At 35.1% G+C, this 14,492-nt stretch overlaps 1 protein-coding gene across 2 annotated transcripts in view; it reads right to left on the bottom strand.

Moving 5' to 3' along the window:
• Positions 1–1,948: 1,948 nt before the first annotated feature.
• Positions 1,949–14,492, bottom strand: part of RNF128 (ring finger protein 128) — a gene marked incomplete at its 5' end in the record, with an annotated part of 95,641 nt that continues 83,097 nt past the window's right edge. For both annotated transcript variants that reach the window (XM_080831313.1, XM_080831312.1), the window contains 4 exons: positions 1,949–3,378; positions 11,624–11,792; positions 12,860–12,956; positions 13,839–13,921. In XM_080831313.1, coding sequence (XP_080687439.1) covers positions 3,245–3,378; positions 11,624–11,792; positions 12,860–12,956; positions 13,839–13,921 — 483 coding nt within the window. In that variant the 3' untranslated portion in view covers positions 1,949–3,244. The remainder of the gene's footprint in view (positions 3,379–11,623; positions 11,793–12,859; positions 12,957–13,838; positions 13,922–14,492) is intronic.

The raw sequence follows: 14,492 nt of genomic DNA, 5'->3' as shown, positions 1-14,492 counted from the left end.
TTAATCATGTTTCCATTAAGACCTACATAGGCATCTTTAAAAAAATAAGCCCTGTTTAAAGAATTTTAGATGATTGAATTGCTTTTTTAAAAAGTTTTTTCAGGACATGCCCATTACATTTTTCTAAGGCAGTGGTTGAGAACTAGGGTATTGGTTGAAGGAGAAATTGCTGCTATCCATGTTAAATCCTATTTATATATACACCACTCTAACCATCAAAATCGAAGTATGTCCACAAGTGTCTCACATTCATGATATGTTTTTGAAGAAAAAAAGAACTAGTGGGGAGTATTTATCAATCTTTTCACCAAATTAGCTCTAATGTAGAGGACAATGAACATATATCTATGGAGGTCAAAGAGCCCACCATAATAAATTTCTTACATAGTAGGTAAATATAAATTTTTATATATTTTAATGTATAAAAATTTTTTTAAAATTCACTGCAAGCAGAAGAGGCAATGAGTAAAAACCTCAATATTTGTTACAGCCTAGGGTGATAAAATTTCTCCAGATGTTACAATTAAAATACTTAATTATTAAGCTTAATTAAAATACTTAATAAATGAACAAAAACTAGATGGGGGTGAGGGGAAAGGAATGTTCCTGCATCCCAACCGTGTCTTTAAATGCCTGGGAAGCTATGATTATTTGTAAGATAATACAAATTAACTTTTGCTAAACCTATAAATGAACTCTCTGAAAACCACTCAAGTTGGAGACTCCCTCTACATGGTTCTCCTGCCACTGTTAATCAGTTTATATTTTGATAATTATGTGAGTAATAATAGTCTGTTGCTCAAACTATGTTATCAAAAAAGGAAGAAAATTCACAAGTGACATGGAATTCCTCTCCTTTGTATATGCTGAAAAGAATAAAAAAATACATCTACACAAAGACTTGCACATATTCATAGCAGCATTATCCGTAATGGACAAAACGTGGGAACAATCCAAGTGTTCATTAACTGATGGATAACCAAATGTGGAATATCCATACAATGGAATATCATTCATCAATGAAAAAAAATGAGGTGCTGATGCATACTTTAAACGTGAATGAGCCTTGGAAATATTATTTTTATTGGAAGAAACCAGTCACAAAAGAGCACACACCTACTGTATGGTTCCATTTATGTGAAATGTCCAGAATAAGCAAATCTACAGATAGAAAGCAGACTGGTGGTTGCCTGAGGCTTGGAATGGGAGCAGAAATTAACTGAAAATAGGTATGAGGGAACTTTTTGCAGTGATAGAAAGTTCTAAAACTGGATTGCAGGGACAGTTGCACTACTCTATACATTTGACAAGCACTGTGGAACTCTACATTTATAATGGGCAATTTTTTTGTATGTTAATTATACTTCAATACAGATGTTGAAAGGTTAAAAATTATAAATTCCACCCCAAAAAGAACCCCCCACAGAACAAGAAATAAGAATATAGGTCAAGTTTATCATGTGGCATCACATAAATATACCTGGCATATTGCCTCATAAGACATATGTGTATCCTGGTTTGATAATCATGGCTCTGAGGTGTCCCAAGCATGTTTACTCTTCCCATGTTTGACAAAAGAGATGCACTTAACTCATTAACAGCATCCCAACAACTATATTGCCAAAGAAAATGCTGAAGGAGAAGAAAACTTTAAAGTAATAAAATGGGTTTACGTCTTGGGTAGTATAAAGATGGACGGGCATCAATGTGTTTTACTAAACTTGTATTAGCAGTGGTGAAGCTCATTATTTACCTTACTGACATTGAAAAATAATTCATGGTAGTTCAATTATATTACAATGACATCAATTCCTCTCTATGTAATGAAATGTGTAAATAAATATCATACTAAAGTTTTAGGTTTTATTCATCAAAGATATCAATGACCATTTATTTCAACCATTTTTTCCTCCCAAATCCAATCACATATGAATAGTATAGGCTAACTGAACTAAACAACAGACACAAACTTTTATTGGAATATTTTATTTACATTTTATATTTAAAGAGAATCAATACAAATCGGGAAATATTTACAGCATTTCAAATCAGTGTACAAGAATGCAATGGTTTTGTCCATTCTACATTTAGCAAACAAAAATACATGTCTGTTCAGCTTTTGCCTAAATTCTGCTGGGATTTGCACTGGAAACACAACTTTAAAACCAAGATAAGCCACACAGAATACAAATAAAGTGCATTTTTAAGTAGCTTTATTTCACTTTGGTGGATGAAAGCTTCAAACTTTATATTAAGGCACCTGGAATTCTCCCCCCCCCCAATTCTTTTTCAAACACCAAGAAAATGTGTTCACAAAATTTATAGCTATATGGACAGAATTTTAGTTTACCTAATGTAATTTTAGCTCATTTAGGTAAAATGTAAACTCAATTTTCAAAGTTGACATTGTTTGGAAAACATTTCTACAGACTAATTTCTGCAGACTATTCATACACAAAGACCAATTACCAATTTTTGTGTGACTTACTCATTATCATTTTCAAATAGTATGGTAATTTATATATTCTGCTTTTGAAAATCCCATAATTGAGAAATAGTTATATAGCATTTTTATAAGGAAATTTTTATCTATAATCTTATATCAAATCGGTGTCATTAATATACCAATCAATCCAGTCCAGTCCATATTCTCTGATAAACTATGCTCAACACTCACATGAAGTACATTTAGCCTAATTTTAAAAAGAAATTGTTAAAATGAATATTTTGCTTTAATCTTGTTCTATCAACTTAATGTAGCCTAAAGAGACATTTGATGAAGTACTAGCCTAAGTTTGCATTGCTTTTTACAATTCCAGATCAATATAAGCACCTGGAGAAAAACCCTGACACATATAGCCCAAGCTAAAATAGTAGCATTTTTAATTAAGATACGATCATAAAATAAAGTGATTACAGCTACTCCACATTTTAAAAGCAACGTGTTTTATAAGAAAATTGTTATAAATGAAAAACATGACTACTTGAAGAGAGTTTTAAATGTTTAAAAATGTTGCTATCACTATTGAGAGGAAACTTGCCTATGAAAAACATTATGAGTTTGTGGAAAAAGTTAATAGATTAAATATTTTAAGTAATTTAACTATAGCATAATATTAGTCATCTCAGCACTTTCAGTATCATTCTTATTTAATTAAGTTTATCCAGTTCATTAATAGTAAACTAGGCCCTGATTGGCAGTTCTGTTATTACTAAGGTTTCAAGTTTTCTATTGACACAGATTTTAGGATTTAATTTCCCGAACAGCAGTCTCTTGATCAGGAGTTTCATCTTCTTCAAAGGTTGGATTGTCAACATGAGGAACAACATCCACTGCCACAGAACTTGCCTCATGGTTTACCAGCTGGAGATTCTCATCTTTAAAAAGAAATGGCAATTTTAGGATGATTTTACCCCTCTCTTAAGACAAAATTCAACACTCACATCTAAGAAGCCTTTCTTGTCTATCATACTTTGATTATTATGCTCATTCCCTATTCCTTTAATAATTATATGATTAGGCTATGTCTTACATAAGGCATATGTGACCTTATTAAACTGATTTATTCTTACTCTTTCTTTTATTCAGATGTGTGCTTACTTCCACTTAGATTATATCCTCCTTAAAAGCAAAAGTTATGTCTTCTGCTGCTTTTCCATCCTTAAACCTGGCTTCGCATTTCAATCACCTGGGTGCTTTAAAAAATTACCTATGGTTTTTCATATGCATAGATAGGTACACAGACTTTAAAAACAACTTTAAAAACAAACAAACAAACAAACAAACAAACAGGAAGGTAGAGGGAGTTCCTCAAATGGAGTACAAACAGTAACAGATGAACATAATTACGTAACAGAAGAAATATAGAACCATCCTGGAAACAGTGGGGGAAGAAAAGAACTTTACCTAGGTAACTTTGGAAAACAATATTTTGACTATACCCTAAAAGGCTAAAGACAAAAAGACACTTGTTAGTGAAATTGTGAGTTACAAATAAGGAAAGGGGAAGGTTAGAATAAACTCTGTGGTGTTTGAGTACAATCAGATGTATCAGTATCGAGCTCACTATTTTTCAAATAGATAGATAAATGTACATAGATGTGTGTGTATATTTGTCTGAGTACATACACATATTTCCTAGCTTTGTTCACTGAAAGGGCTAATAACAATGACATTCCCATAGCAATGATCATACCTAGTGCCCAGGATCCTGGTTTTTAAGTACTGTTCTCTAAAAAGCTACTGACTGCCCTGGGTGATTCTAGGGCTAGAGCAACGAGAATATAAGATTAACCTCTTGTAGCCTAGGGGTCAGCAAACTACAGCTTGCAAGTCAAATCAATAGTTAAGAGTGGTTTTCACATTTTTAAAAGGTTTTAAGTCAAGCATCCCCCCCTCAATGCAGCAGAGACTTAAGGCCTTCAACGCCTAAAATATTTACTATCAGAACATTGACAGAAAATTTTACCAATCCCTGGCTTAGAACATCTTATGGTACCAGAAAGTGCTCAAAAAAATAATGAAGCATGTTGAAAGAACATAGAAACTACCTTGAGGGAGTTCCCAATGACCAAATCTACAACAATCTAAACAATGAATAAATCATGAGAATAACATTACAGAATACAAGAAATATTTATGAGTCCATACTATTTTATATAAATAATTGAATAGAGAAAGTATAGCTTTTCCTTAAAATAGAAGCTTAATTAACATAGAAAGAAGGATGGAAATAGAAAATTACCGTTTGGCACACATTTCAGTAATAATTATTGCAAGGAAAAGATATTGATTGCTAAAATTAGTGGCTAAAAGCATGAGAAACAGAACATATGCCTAGCCTCCAAGTATCTCTCTGTAAGATAATACTTACAAAGGGAAAAATAGTAACTTTAAAAGGAGAAGCTTGGCAGACACCTTAACCAAGTAAGCAAAATTAAAAACCATCAGTAATAAGACATGAACATCATGTGCCTCATTATATGACAGGAGGCAAAGAAGGGCACAATACCGTTTCTGTGGTATTCTTGTCAGAAATACACAATGGATAGTGAATTTAATCATTGGGAAACAGCAGACAAGTTCAAAGTGAGGGACATTCTACAAAATAACTGACCAGTAATTTTCAAAGTGTCAGTGTCATGAAAGACTAAGGAACAATCAGATTGGAGATGAAAGAGACATGACCATTAAATGCAATGTGGACTTCTCAACAAACTGGGTGGAGAAGAAATATATCCAAACATAATAAAGGCCATTTATGACAAGCTCACAGCTAACATCATGCTCAACAGTGAAAGGCTGAAAGCTCGTCCTCTGAAACCAGAAACAAGATAAGGGTACTCACTCTTACCACTTCTATTCAACATAGTACTAGAAATTATAGCCAGAGCAATTAGCAAGAAAGAGAATTAAAAGACATCAAAATGGAAAGGAAGAAGTAAAATTATTTCTACATGACATGACCTTATATGAAGAAAATGATTAAGATTCCACCAGTAGGACTGTTGGAGCTAATACATGAATTCAGTAAAACTGCAGGATACACAATCAACATACAAACACCAGTCACATTCCTATATACTAACAATGAAATATTTGAAAGAGAAATAAGGAAAATGATTCCATTTATAATGGCATCAAAACAATAAAATACTTATGAATAAATTTAACCAAGGAGGTAAAAGATATGTACTGAAAACTGTAAGACAGATGAAAGATATTGAAGAAAATACAAATAAATGTAAAGATATCCAACGTTCTTGAATTATAAGAATACTGTTTAAAAAAAAAAAAGTTCATGGGCCACCTGGGTGGCTCAGTGGGTGAAGCCTCTGCCTTCGCTCAGGTCATGATCCCAGGGTCCTGGGATCGAGTCCCACATCAGGCTCTCTGCTCGGCGGGGGGCCTGCTTCTCCCTCCCCCTCTGCCTGCTTCTCTCCCTACTTGTGATCTCTCCCTCTCTCTCTCTGTGTCAAATAAATAAATAAAATCTTTAAAAAAAAAGTTCATATATCCCAAAGCCATCTATACATTCAATGCCTTACCTATCAAAATTCCAATGGCATTTTTTCAAAGAAATAACAATCCTAAAATTTATATGGAACCACAAAGACTCTGAATAGCCAAAGCAATCTTGAGAAAGAACAAAACTGGAGGCATCATACTTCCTGATTTCAAATTATATTACAAAGCTATCATAACCAATATACTATTGTAACCAGTATACTGGTATAGAAACAGATACATAGACCAATGGATCAGAATTGAGGCCCAGAAATAAACCCATATACATGTAGTCACCCAATATTTGACAAGGGAGCCAAGAACACTCAATGGGGAAAAGACTATTTTCAATAAGTGGTGTTGGGTAAACTGGATATTCACATATGATAGAATGAAAATGGACCCCTATCTTACACCAGTCACAAAAATGAACGCTAAACTGGGGCGCCTGGGTGGCTCAGTGGGTTAAAGCCTCTGTCTTCAGCTCAGGTCATGATCCCAGGGTTCTGGGATCGAGCCCCGCATCAGGCTCTCTGCTCAGCAGGGAGCCTGCTTCCTCCTCTCTCTCTCTGCCTGCCTCTCTGCCTACTTGTGATCTCTAACTGTCAAAAAAATAAATAAAATCTTTAAAAAAAAAAATGAACGCTAAATGAATTAAGGACTTAAATGTAATACCTGAACTATAAAATTCCTATAAGAAAACATAGGGGGAAAGCTCTTTGGCATTGGTCTAGGCAACGATTTTTTGTATAGGACGCCAAAAGCACAAATCAGCAAATAGGACTACATCAAACTGAAACGTTTTGCACAGCAGAAGAAATAGTCAACAGAAAGAAGAGGCAACCTACAGAATGGGAGACAGTATTTGCTTATCAAATACAGGATTAATATCCAAAATACAGAAGAAACCCCTACAACTCAGCAGCAAAAAACCAAATAATCTAATTAAAAATAGGCAGAAGAACTGAATAAATATTTTCAGAGAATACATACAAATGGCCAACAGGTACATGAAAAGATGATCAACATGACTAATCATCAGGGAAATGTAAATCAAAAACACAATGGGCTGGGGCGCCTGGGTGGCTCAGTGTGTTAAAGCCTCTGCCTTCGGCTCAGGTCATGATCCCAGGGTCCTGGGATGGAACCCAGCATCAGGCTCTCTGCTCAGCAGGGAGCCTGCCTCCTTCTCTCTCTCTCTCTCTGCCTGCCTCTGCCTACTTGTGATCTCCGTCTGTCAAATAAATAAATAAAATCCTTAAAAAAAAAAAGAGTTGCATGATTAAAAAAAAAAACAACACAAAAACCCCACAATGGGCTAATCACCTCACACTTGTTAGAACAGCTACCATCAAAAAGAGAAGAGGTAAGTGTTGGTGCGGATGTGGAAAAAGGGATCCCCAGTGCATTGTTGGGAATGTAAACGGGCCTAGCCACTATGAAAGACAGTGTGGAGGTTCCTCAAAAAAATTAAAAGTACAAGTACCATATGATCCAGCAATTCCAGTTTGGGGTATATATGCAAAGGAAATGAAATCACTATCTTGAAGAGATTTCTGCACTTCCATATTCACTGCAGCATTATTCACAATAGCCAAGATATGGAAACATCCTAAACATCTGCTGACAGATGAGTAGATAAAGAAAACGTGATACACACACACGAATATTATTCAGCTATGAGAAGGAAGGAAATCTTGCAATTTGTAATGACATGGAGACCATTTGTGCTACATGAAATAAGACAGAAAAAAGACAAATACTACATGATCTCACTTATCTGTGGAGTCTTAAAAAAAAAAAAAAAGCCAAATTCAGAAGCAGAGAGTAGAATGGTGGTTGTTGGGGGCTAGGGGTAGAGAGGATGGGAAAATGTTGATCAAAGGGCATTAACTCTCAGTTATAAGATGATTAAGTTCTGAAGATCTAATGTATAGCATGGTGACTATAGTTAACAATACTGTATTATAGACTTCTTAAAGTTCATACATTTTGCTATATTTACCTTTTTAATGTGTTATTACAACATCATTGATTATGTCCTTTTGCTGTGCCTTTACTCTCATGACTTACTCATTCCATAACTGGAAGCTGTAATTCCCCCTCCCCTTCCCCTATTTTACCCATCTCTCTCCCCTCTGGCAACCATCACTTAGTTTTCTGTATTTATAGACCTGATCATGCTTTTTGTTTGTTTATTCCTCTTTTTTTTTTTTAGATTCCACATGAGTGAAATAATATGGTATTTGTCTTTTTCAGTCTGACTGCTTTCACTTAGCATGATAACTTTTAGGCCCATTCATGTTGTTGCAAATTGCATGATCTCATACCTTTTTATAGCTGTGTAATATTCCATTGTATTATATAGCCCACATCTTCCTTACCCTTTTGTCTACTGATGGACACTTAGGTTGCTTCCATATCTTGGCTATTGGAAATAATGCTTCAATAAAACATAAGGGTGCATATATCTTTTTGAATTACTGTTTTCACTTTCTTTGGGTAAATACACAGTAGTGGAATTTTGGATATACTTAAAAGTTGCTAAGGGGGTGCCTGAGTGGCTCAGTTGTTAAGCAACTGCCTTCAGCGCAGGTCATGATCCCAGGGTCCTGGGACCGAGCCCACATTGTGCTCCCTGCTCAGCAGGAAGCCTGCTTCTCCCACTCCAGGCTGCTCCCCCTGCTTGTGTTCCCTTTCTTGCTGTGTCTCTGTCAAGTACATAAAATCTTAAAAAAAGGTTTCTAAGAAAGTAGATCTTAAATATTCCACTACATACACACAAAAATTTGTAATTATGTGGTGAATTTGTTAACCTTACTGTGGTAATCATTTTGCAAATATAGGTATATCGAATCATGTTGTACACCTTAAACTACACAATTTTATGTCAAATATATCTCAGTAAATCTGGGGGGGATGGAAGAGTAAAAGGGAAATGCAATGTGGGATCCTGGGACAGAAAAAAGGACATTAGTGGGTCAATTGGTGAAATCTGAAGAAGATATGACATTTGGTTAATAACATTTTATCAGTTAATTTCCTGGTTTTAATAATTGTATATGATTATATAATATGTTAACATTTGGAGAAGTTCAGTAAAGGATATATGGGCATTATGTATACTATTTTTGAAATTTTTAATCAGCCTGAAATTATATTGGAAAAAAAAAAACTTGGGCCCCACCCCTCATGGATCTGATTTAACCATTCTGGGGAAGAGCCCAGGCATCAGTAATGTTTAAAGTTTCTCTTGAGTGATTTTAATGTGCAGCTAGGGTTAAGAACTAGGGCCTTTAATTTAGTGGCTCTCAAAGTGTGGTCCCTGGACCCACAGCATCAGTATCACCTAGGAACTTATTAGAAACAAAAATTCTCAGGCCCTACTTGAAACCTCCTGAGTCAGAAAGAGGTGGCAGCCCATCTGTTTTAACAATCCCTCCAGGTGACTTGATGCATTGCCTAAGTTTTAAAACCAGTGCTCTAACAGAACTTACTGCAATGTTGGGACAAACAGACACTAACTAATCAATTCTGTTTCCAAAGTTATTTAAAACAACTATCACCACAATAATCAATAGCTAATAAGCAAGATATCCAAACTAGTAATACATAATCATAGATAAAATTAAAGTCTACTCTATATGGTAATTCATTCAACATTTATTTGAATATTTACTATGTGGTGGGCTGTTCTCAGTGCTGGATATATAACAGTGACTAATAAGACACTGTTTTTTTTTTAAGATTTTATTTATTTATTTGACAGACAGATCACAAGTAGGCAGAGAGGCAGGCAGAGAGAGAAGGGAGGAAGCAGGCTCCCTGCTGAGCAGAGAGCCCAATGCGGGGCTCGATCCCAGGACCCTGGGATCATGACCCGAGCCAAAGGCAGAGGCTTAACCCACTGAGCCACCCAGGCACCCCAAGACACTGTTCTTATCCAAAGGAACATTTAAAAGTTTTACTACAATACAGTACAATAAATGCAATGATAGAAGGTCTATGGAAGCCGACAGTAGGGCTGCACAAGTGAGTCAAGAGAGGCTTTTCAAAGGAAGGTAAGTTTTAAAGGGGGAACAGGAATTAGACCTTCCCCCCCAAGAAACAGTCTTCCACAGTTTCTTGGGGGTGGGGAAGAAGAGTGGAAGGAATGAGCAGAGAGAAAACAGTGGCTCAAACTATGACTGTGGAACTCAAGTTGGGAATTAGGGGATGGATTAAGAAAAGGGATACCGAATCAATAAGAAAGAGAGGGAAGAAACTAAGATCTCCCTAGTTTCTGGTTTGAGGGACCTGAATGGGTGTTACTACATCCAGATAAAGAATATAGGGGAGAAATGTGAATGTTATTCATCCAGATAAAGAATATAGGGAGAGGAATGTGGATCATCATTTCATTTGCTTGTCAAATTCTCTGCAAAAACTGTTCTGTATACCACCCTGCCTCACAAGAAGAACAGAACACATAAAAAAAGCAGATTGGAACTTAAAAAAAAAAACAACCTAGCCATAAACTGAATTATCCTGTACGTTCTCCTTTATCATCACTGAATTCTATTACCATACAGTTATGGAAACAAAAAAATCACCTGGGGCAAACAGACAATGATTCTCTACTGTAGGTAGAATAATCCACAGATTATTAAGATTCTCATGAGTACTTTGTACTCCAGGAAACGTATGAAGATTAGATTACAAGAAATATGAAGTATACATTTGCATGACAGTATTCCCCATGACATCTTCAGCAATGATGTGTCTTGTATTGCTAAGTCTACTGAGGATAAAGGTTTATATTAATAGGAAGCTGAAACTCTCACAAGTCATCTTAACATTTAGTTTTCTTCTACATCTATGCTAGGATTAGGTTACCTGAAGATGAGTATTGAGAAAACCATCAAATCAACAAAAACCATGAAAAATGTGGGAGTTGAAGAAAAGGAAACTAATTTCTGTATGAGGGTTTTCTCTTCCTGAGGAAAAAAAGTAATAAAATTCCCTGAAATTTCTCCACTGGCACAACATTACTAAGTTACAACACTGATTCACATGAAGTTTGAAAATAATATGTTCAATTTTAGTTTCCACAGTTTGTTCACTTCATGGTAAATAATCAACAGGTGGCAGCACATATTCTTACACAGTTTCTGATCTGTGCAAAAATGGGTTCCTAAGAAGTTGTGTATAAATCAAGCTTTTGTAAACTGAATTCTATTTTATCATTTCAGGACTCATTTATCTTAGCTTCTGATTGCTCTACAATAAACAATGGCTTCTAAAGTTTAAAGTTCCTCCTCAGCCTCTGTAAGTTAATAACCAATACTAAATGCATCAGAGAGAAGCTATCCCATAAAAAAATCTTTTTAGTCTGTGAATAATGCCCACTCCTGATACATGTCGTCTATTTCACATGCACTTGAATATGTGCATATTAAGTTAAGGTAGGGATGTGTCCTGCACTGCATCATTGTCACTAGAAAAAACCTGGAATGTTTTTTAATTTCATTTAATGAATGAAAGGAAGAAACAATAAAAAGCAGGAGCACTCTGCCAGGCATATGCTTCACAATGGATCATTTGTGGGCACTCACTGCCCCTCAGCCTGGTGCTTACTTGCGGACTGCACATGTTCTTCTAAAGGCGGTTCATCTGCTCCCTGAACAGAAGCATAGCCAGACGATGCAGTCTCACTGCGATTATCCTCTTCATGAGGAGATGCACTATTTGATGTTTCATTGGAAACGGGGACTTGTAAAGACACCGATCCATCTTCGACATCCACCTTTGGAAAGCATTGGAACAAATTAAAAAGACTCTCAGAGTACATGTTTCTCCCTGACATGTCATTACAAAGTTTCTTCATAGGTAACTTATTACAGCAATGCTTCTTAACCTTTTAAACCTATAATCCCTTTTGATGATCACACAAATCGCTTGCTGGTCCCAGCCAGAGCAGTTGGAGTAACTGGGCCCAAAATGGGGTGGAAAATATTATAGGCAGGTTGCTTTCACATCTGACGTTCATCTGGGTGATCCCAGTGCTTCACAATACAATGCCTGCTATAGGAGAGGCACTAAACACAAACCCAAAATACAAAAAAACCTCTACCCTGAATCAAGTTCACCTCCAGCAGTTTTCAAAGGCAGTTTCTGGCAAAATTCAAATGAAGTCTGAAGTTTAGTTAATAGTAATGACCAAATGTCAGTTTCTTACTTTTGACAAACATATCACAGTAATGCAAAATATTAACAATAGTAAAAACTGGGTGAGGGGTATGGGGGAATTCTCTGTATTGACTTTGCAACTTTTCTGTATATCTAAAATTATTCATAAGTAAAACATTTATTTAACAACAACAACATCTCATGCTGTCCCCTAAGGGATTTGGGAATCAGTATCCCCTCTGTATCTCCTGAAATCAGGAAGGTTTTGTTGAGCTTGACTTTCTGTTGTTGGTGTATTGTAAAATAGGCAAGTTTTATTTCATTTATGATATACAATTATAATTTAATATTTCTTATACTTTTTCAAAATACAGATGCTCATCTAACTACAAGTTCGGTTGCTGTGCAACAGTAAGACCAAAAATGCAAGATCTGCCAGAAACCAGTTGGTAGTTTCTATGGTCATCACTTAAAATTCTGACCAAATAATAAGAGGAAAGAAGAAGGAAAATGGAGGTAGTCCAACATGGCACCTTACTATCATTATGATGTAAATAGGTACAATTTTTGATATAAATCACAAGACTAGCATATTACTGTAAAAACTAAGGATGTTACTCTCCTGAAGGCCCAGGTACATAAATAACTTAAGTTCCTTCATATAAATAGTTTAGCAATGTTTACCTCAATTCCCAGAGCTTTGAGTATGTCACATTTGCACATGGGGCAAGTCCTGTGTTCTAACAGCCATGGGTCAACACATGTCTTATGGAAAATATGGCTAATGAAAGAAAAAAACACATAATTTGGTTATCAGTTGTGAAATAGCAACAACACTTGGCTTAATATACTAACAGGTTACCCTATATTTTTGTTTCGTATTTTAATAGACATCTTTTTTCTTTTAAACACACCATTACAGCATAAACACTACAAAGGAGCCATAGAAACAAAATTTGGAAGTTACATGACATGGTACTTTTAAAATATAAATGCTTCATTACCTTAGCTTAAAAAAACAAACAAACCTATTTTCAATACTTACTACTTCCAAAATGGCTGTTACCCAACCTAAGACTTTGTTCAGTATTTCAGATCTTTATTATCTTGTCATCCCCCAACTCTAAAAATAGCACAGTTAGTCATTCTCAATAATATAGTACAATATAGTACAGAGTACAAGATAATGCTGATACTTTAGGTCATGTGATAAGTTCTAAGAACACCACTATTTAATAGCTAAAACCAAGAGTGTTAACAACTTCCAGGAGAAGGATAAGAGAAAACTAAAGAATGAAGACTTCCAAATAGGTGCTCACTAAGTTGATTTTACTTTTTTTCCTCATTAGGATTGTTAAAATGATTTTAAATTAAATAATAGTTGTGTGTGTGTGTGTGTGTGTGTGTGTAAATTATGGTGCTGGCTAGGTTCCTAGTTTTATATGGAAATAGTTTCCAAATTGTACCAGATTATGGGAACGCTATATAATTAGCCTTATACCAATTTCAATGATGTTAATATATAAAGCATTCACTTATATTTAAATGAAAATAAATACTTTCTTTATATCAATTTGGAAACATTCAAAGTAGTTTCCTTCATTCCAATCATTTCAATAAGCTAGATATTCTTATTGATGATATAAAAGAAAATCAAACTTACTTGCAGGTTAAGATGCGCACCAAATCATTTGGTTTGTATAGTTCAATACACACAGCACAACTATCTCCATCAGGGCCAATTTCCTATGAGCAAATAGTTATTGTTACTCTGATGGATAAGAAAAGATACATTAAACTATGAATAAGGTCTGAGGCTCTAATGGAAAACATTGTGACCACAATTGATAACACTCTTTACAACTGAAATTTGAAGATCATTTAGACTTAAAGAGGGAAGAGAATAAAGTCAACCAAAAGAGGGACAATACAAAGAGGAATAGGTAGCATTTATTTAAAATGCCATTTGTACAAGTTCTATAGCCATGTTTTCCCATTTAAGAAAAAAAATTAAGGCATAATTTACATGCGGTAAAATTCACTGTTTTTAGTATGCAGTTTTACAGGTGTGAACAAATATGCAGTTACTCAATCCTCACTGCAATTAAGACATAGGATAGTTCTATGACTCCAACGAATTCCTCTATACTCGTTTGTAGTTAACCTCTACTCCCACTCCCATCCTCTGGCAACCACTAATCTGTTTTCAGATCCTATAGTTTTTGCTTTTCTCAAATGTCATATAAATGGAATCGTGTATTATATTGCCTTATGAGTTTGGCTTCTTTCACTTGACACAATACATTTAATACTCATC

The sequence above is a fragment of the Martes martes genome (genome assembly GCF_963455335.1).
Source record: "Martes martes genome assembly, chromosome: X".
Taxonomy (NCBI): Eukaryota; Metazoa; Chordata; class Mammalia; order Carnivora; family Mustelidae; genus Martes; species Martes martes.
This window is presented reverse-complemented; position numbering and strand designations above follow the sequence as displayed.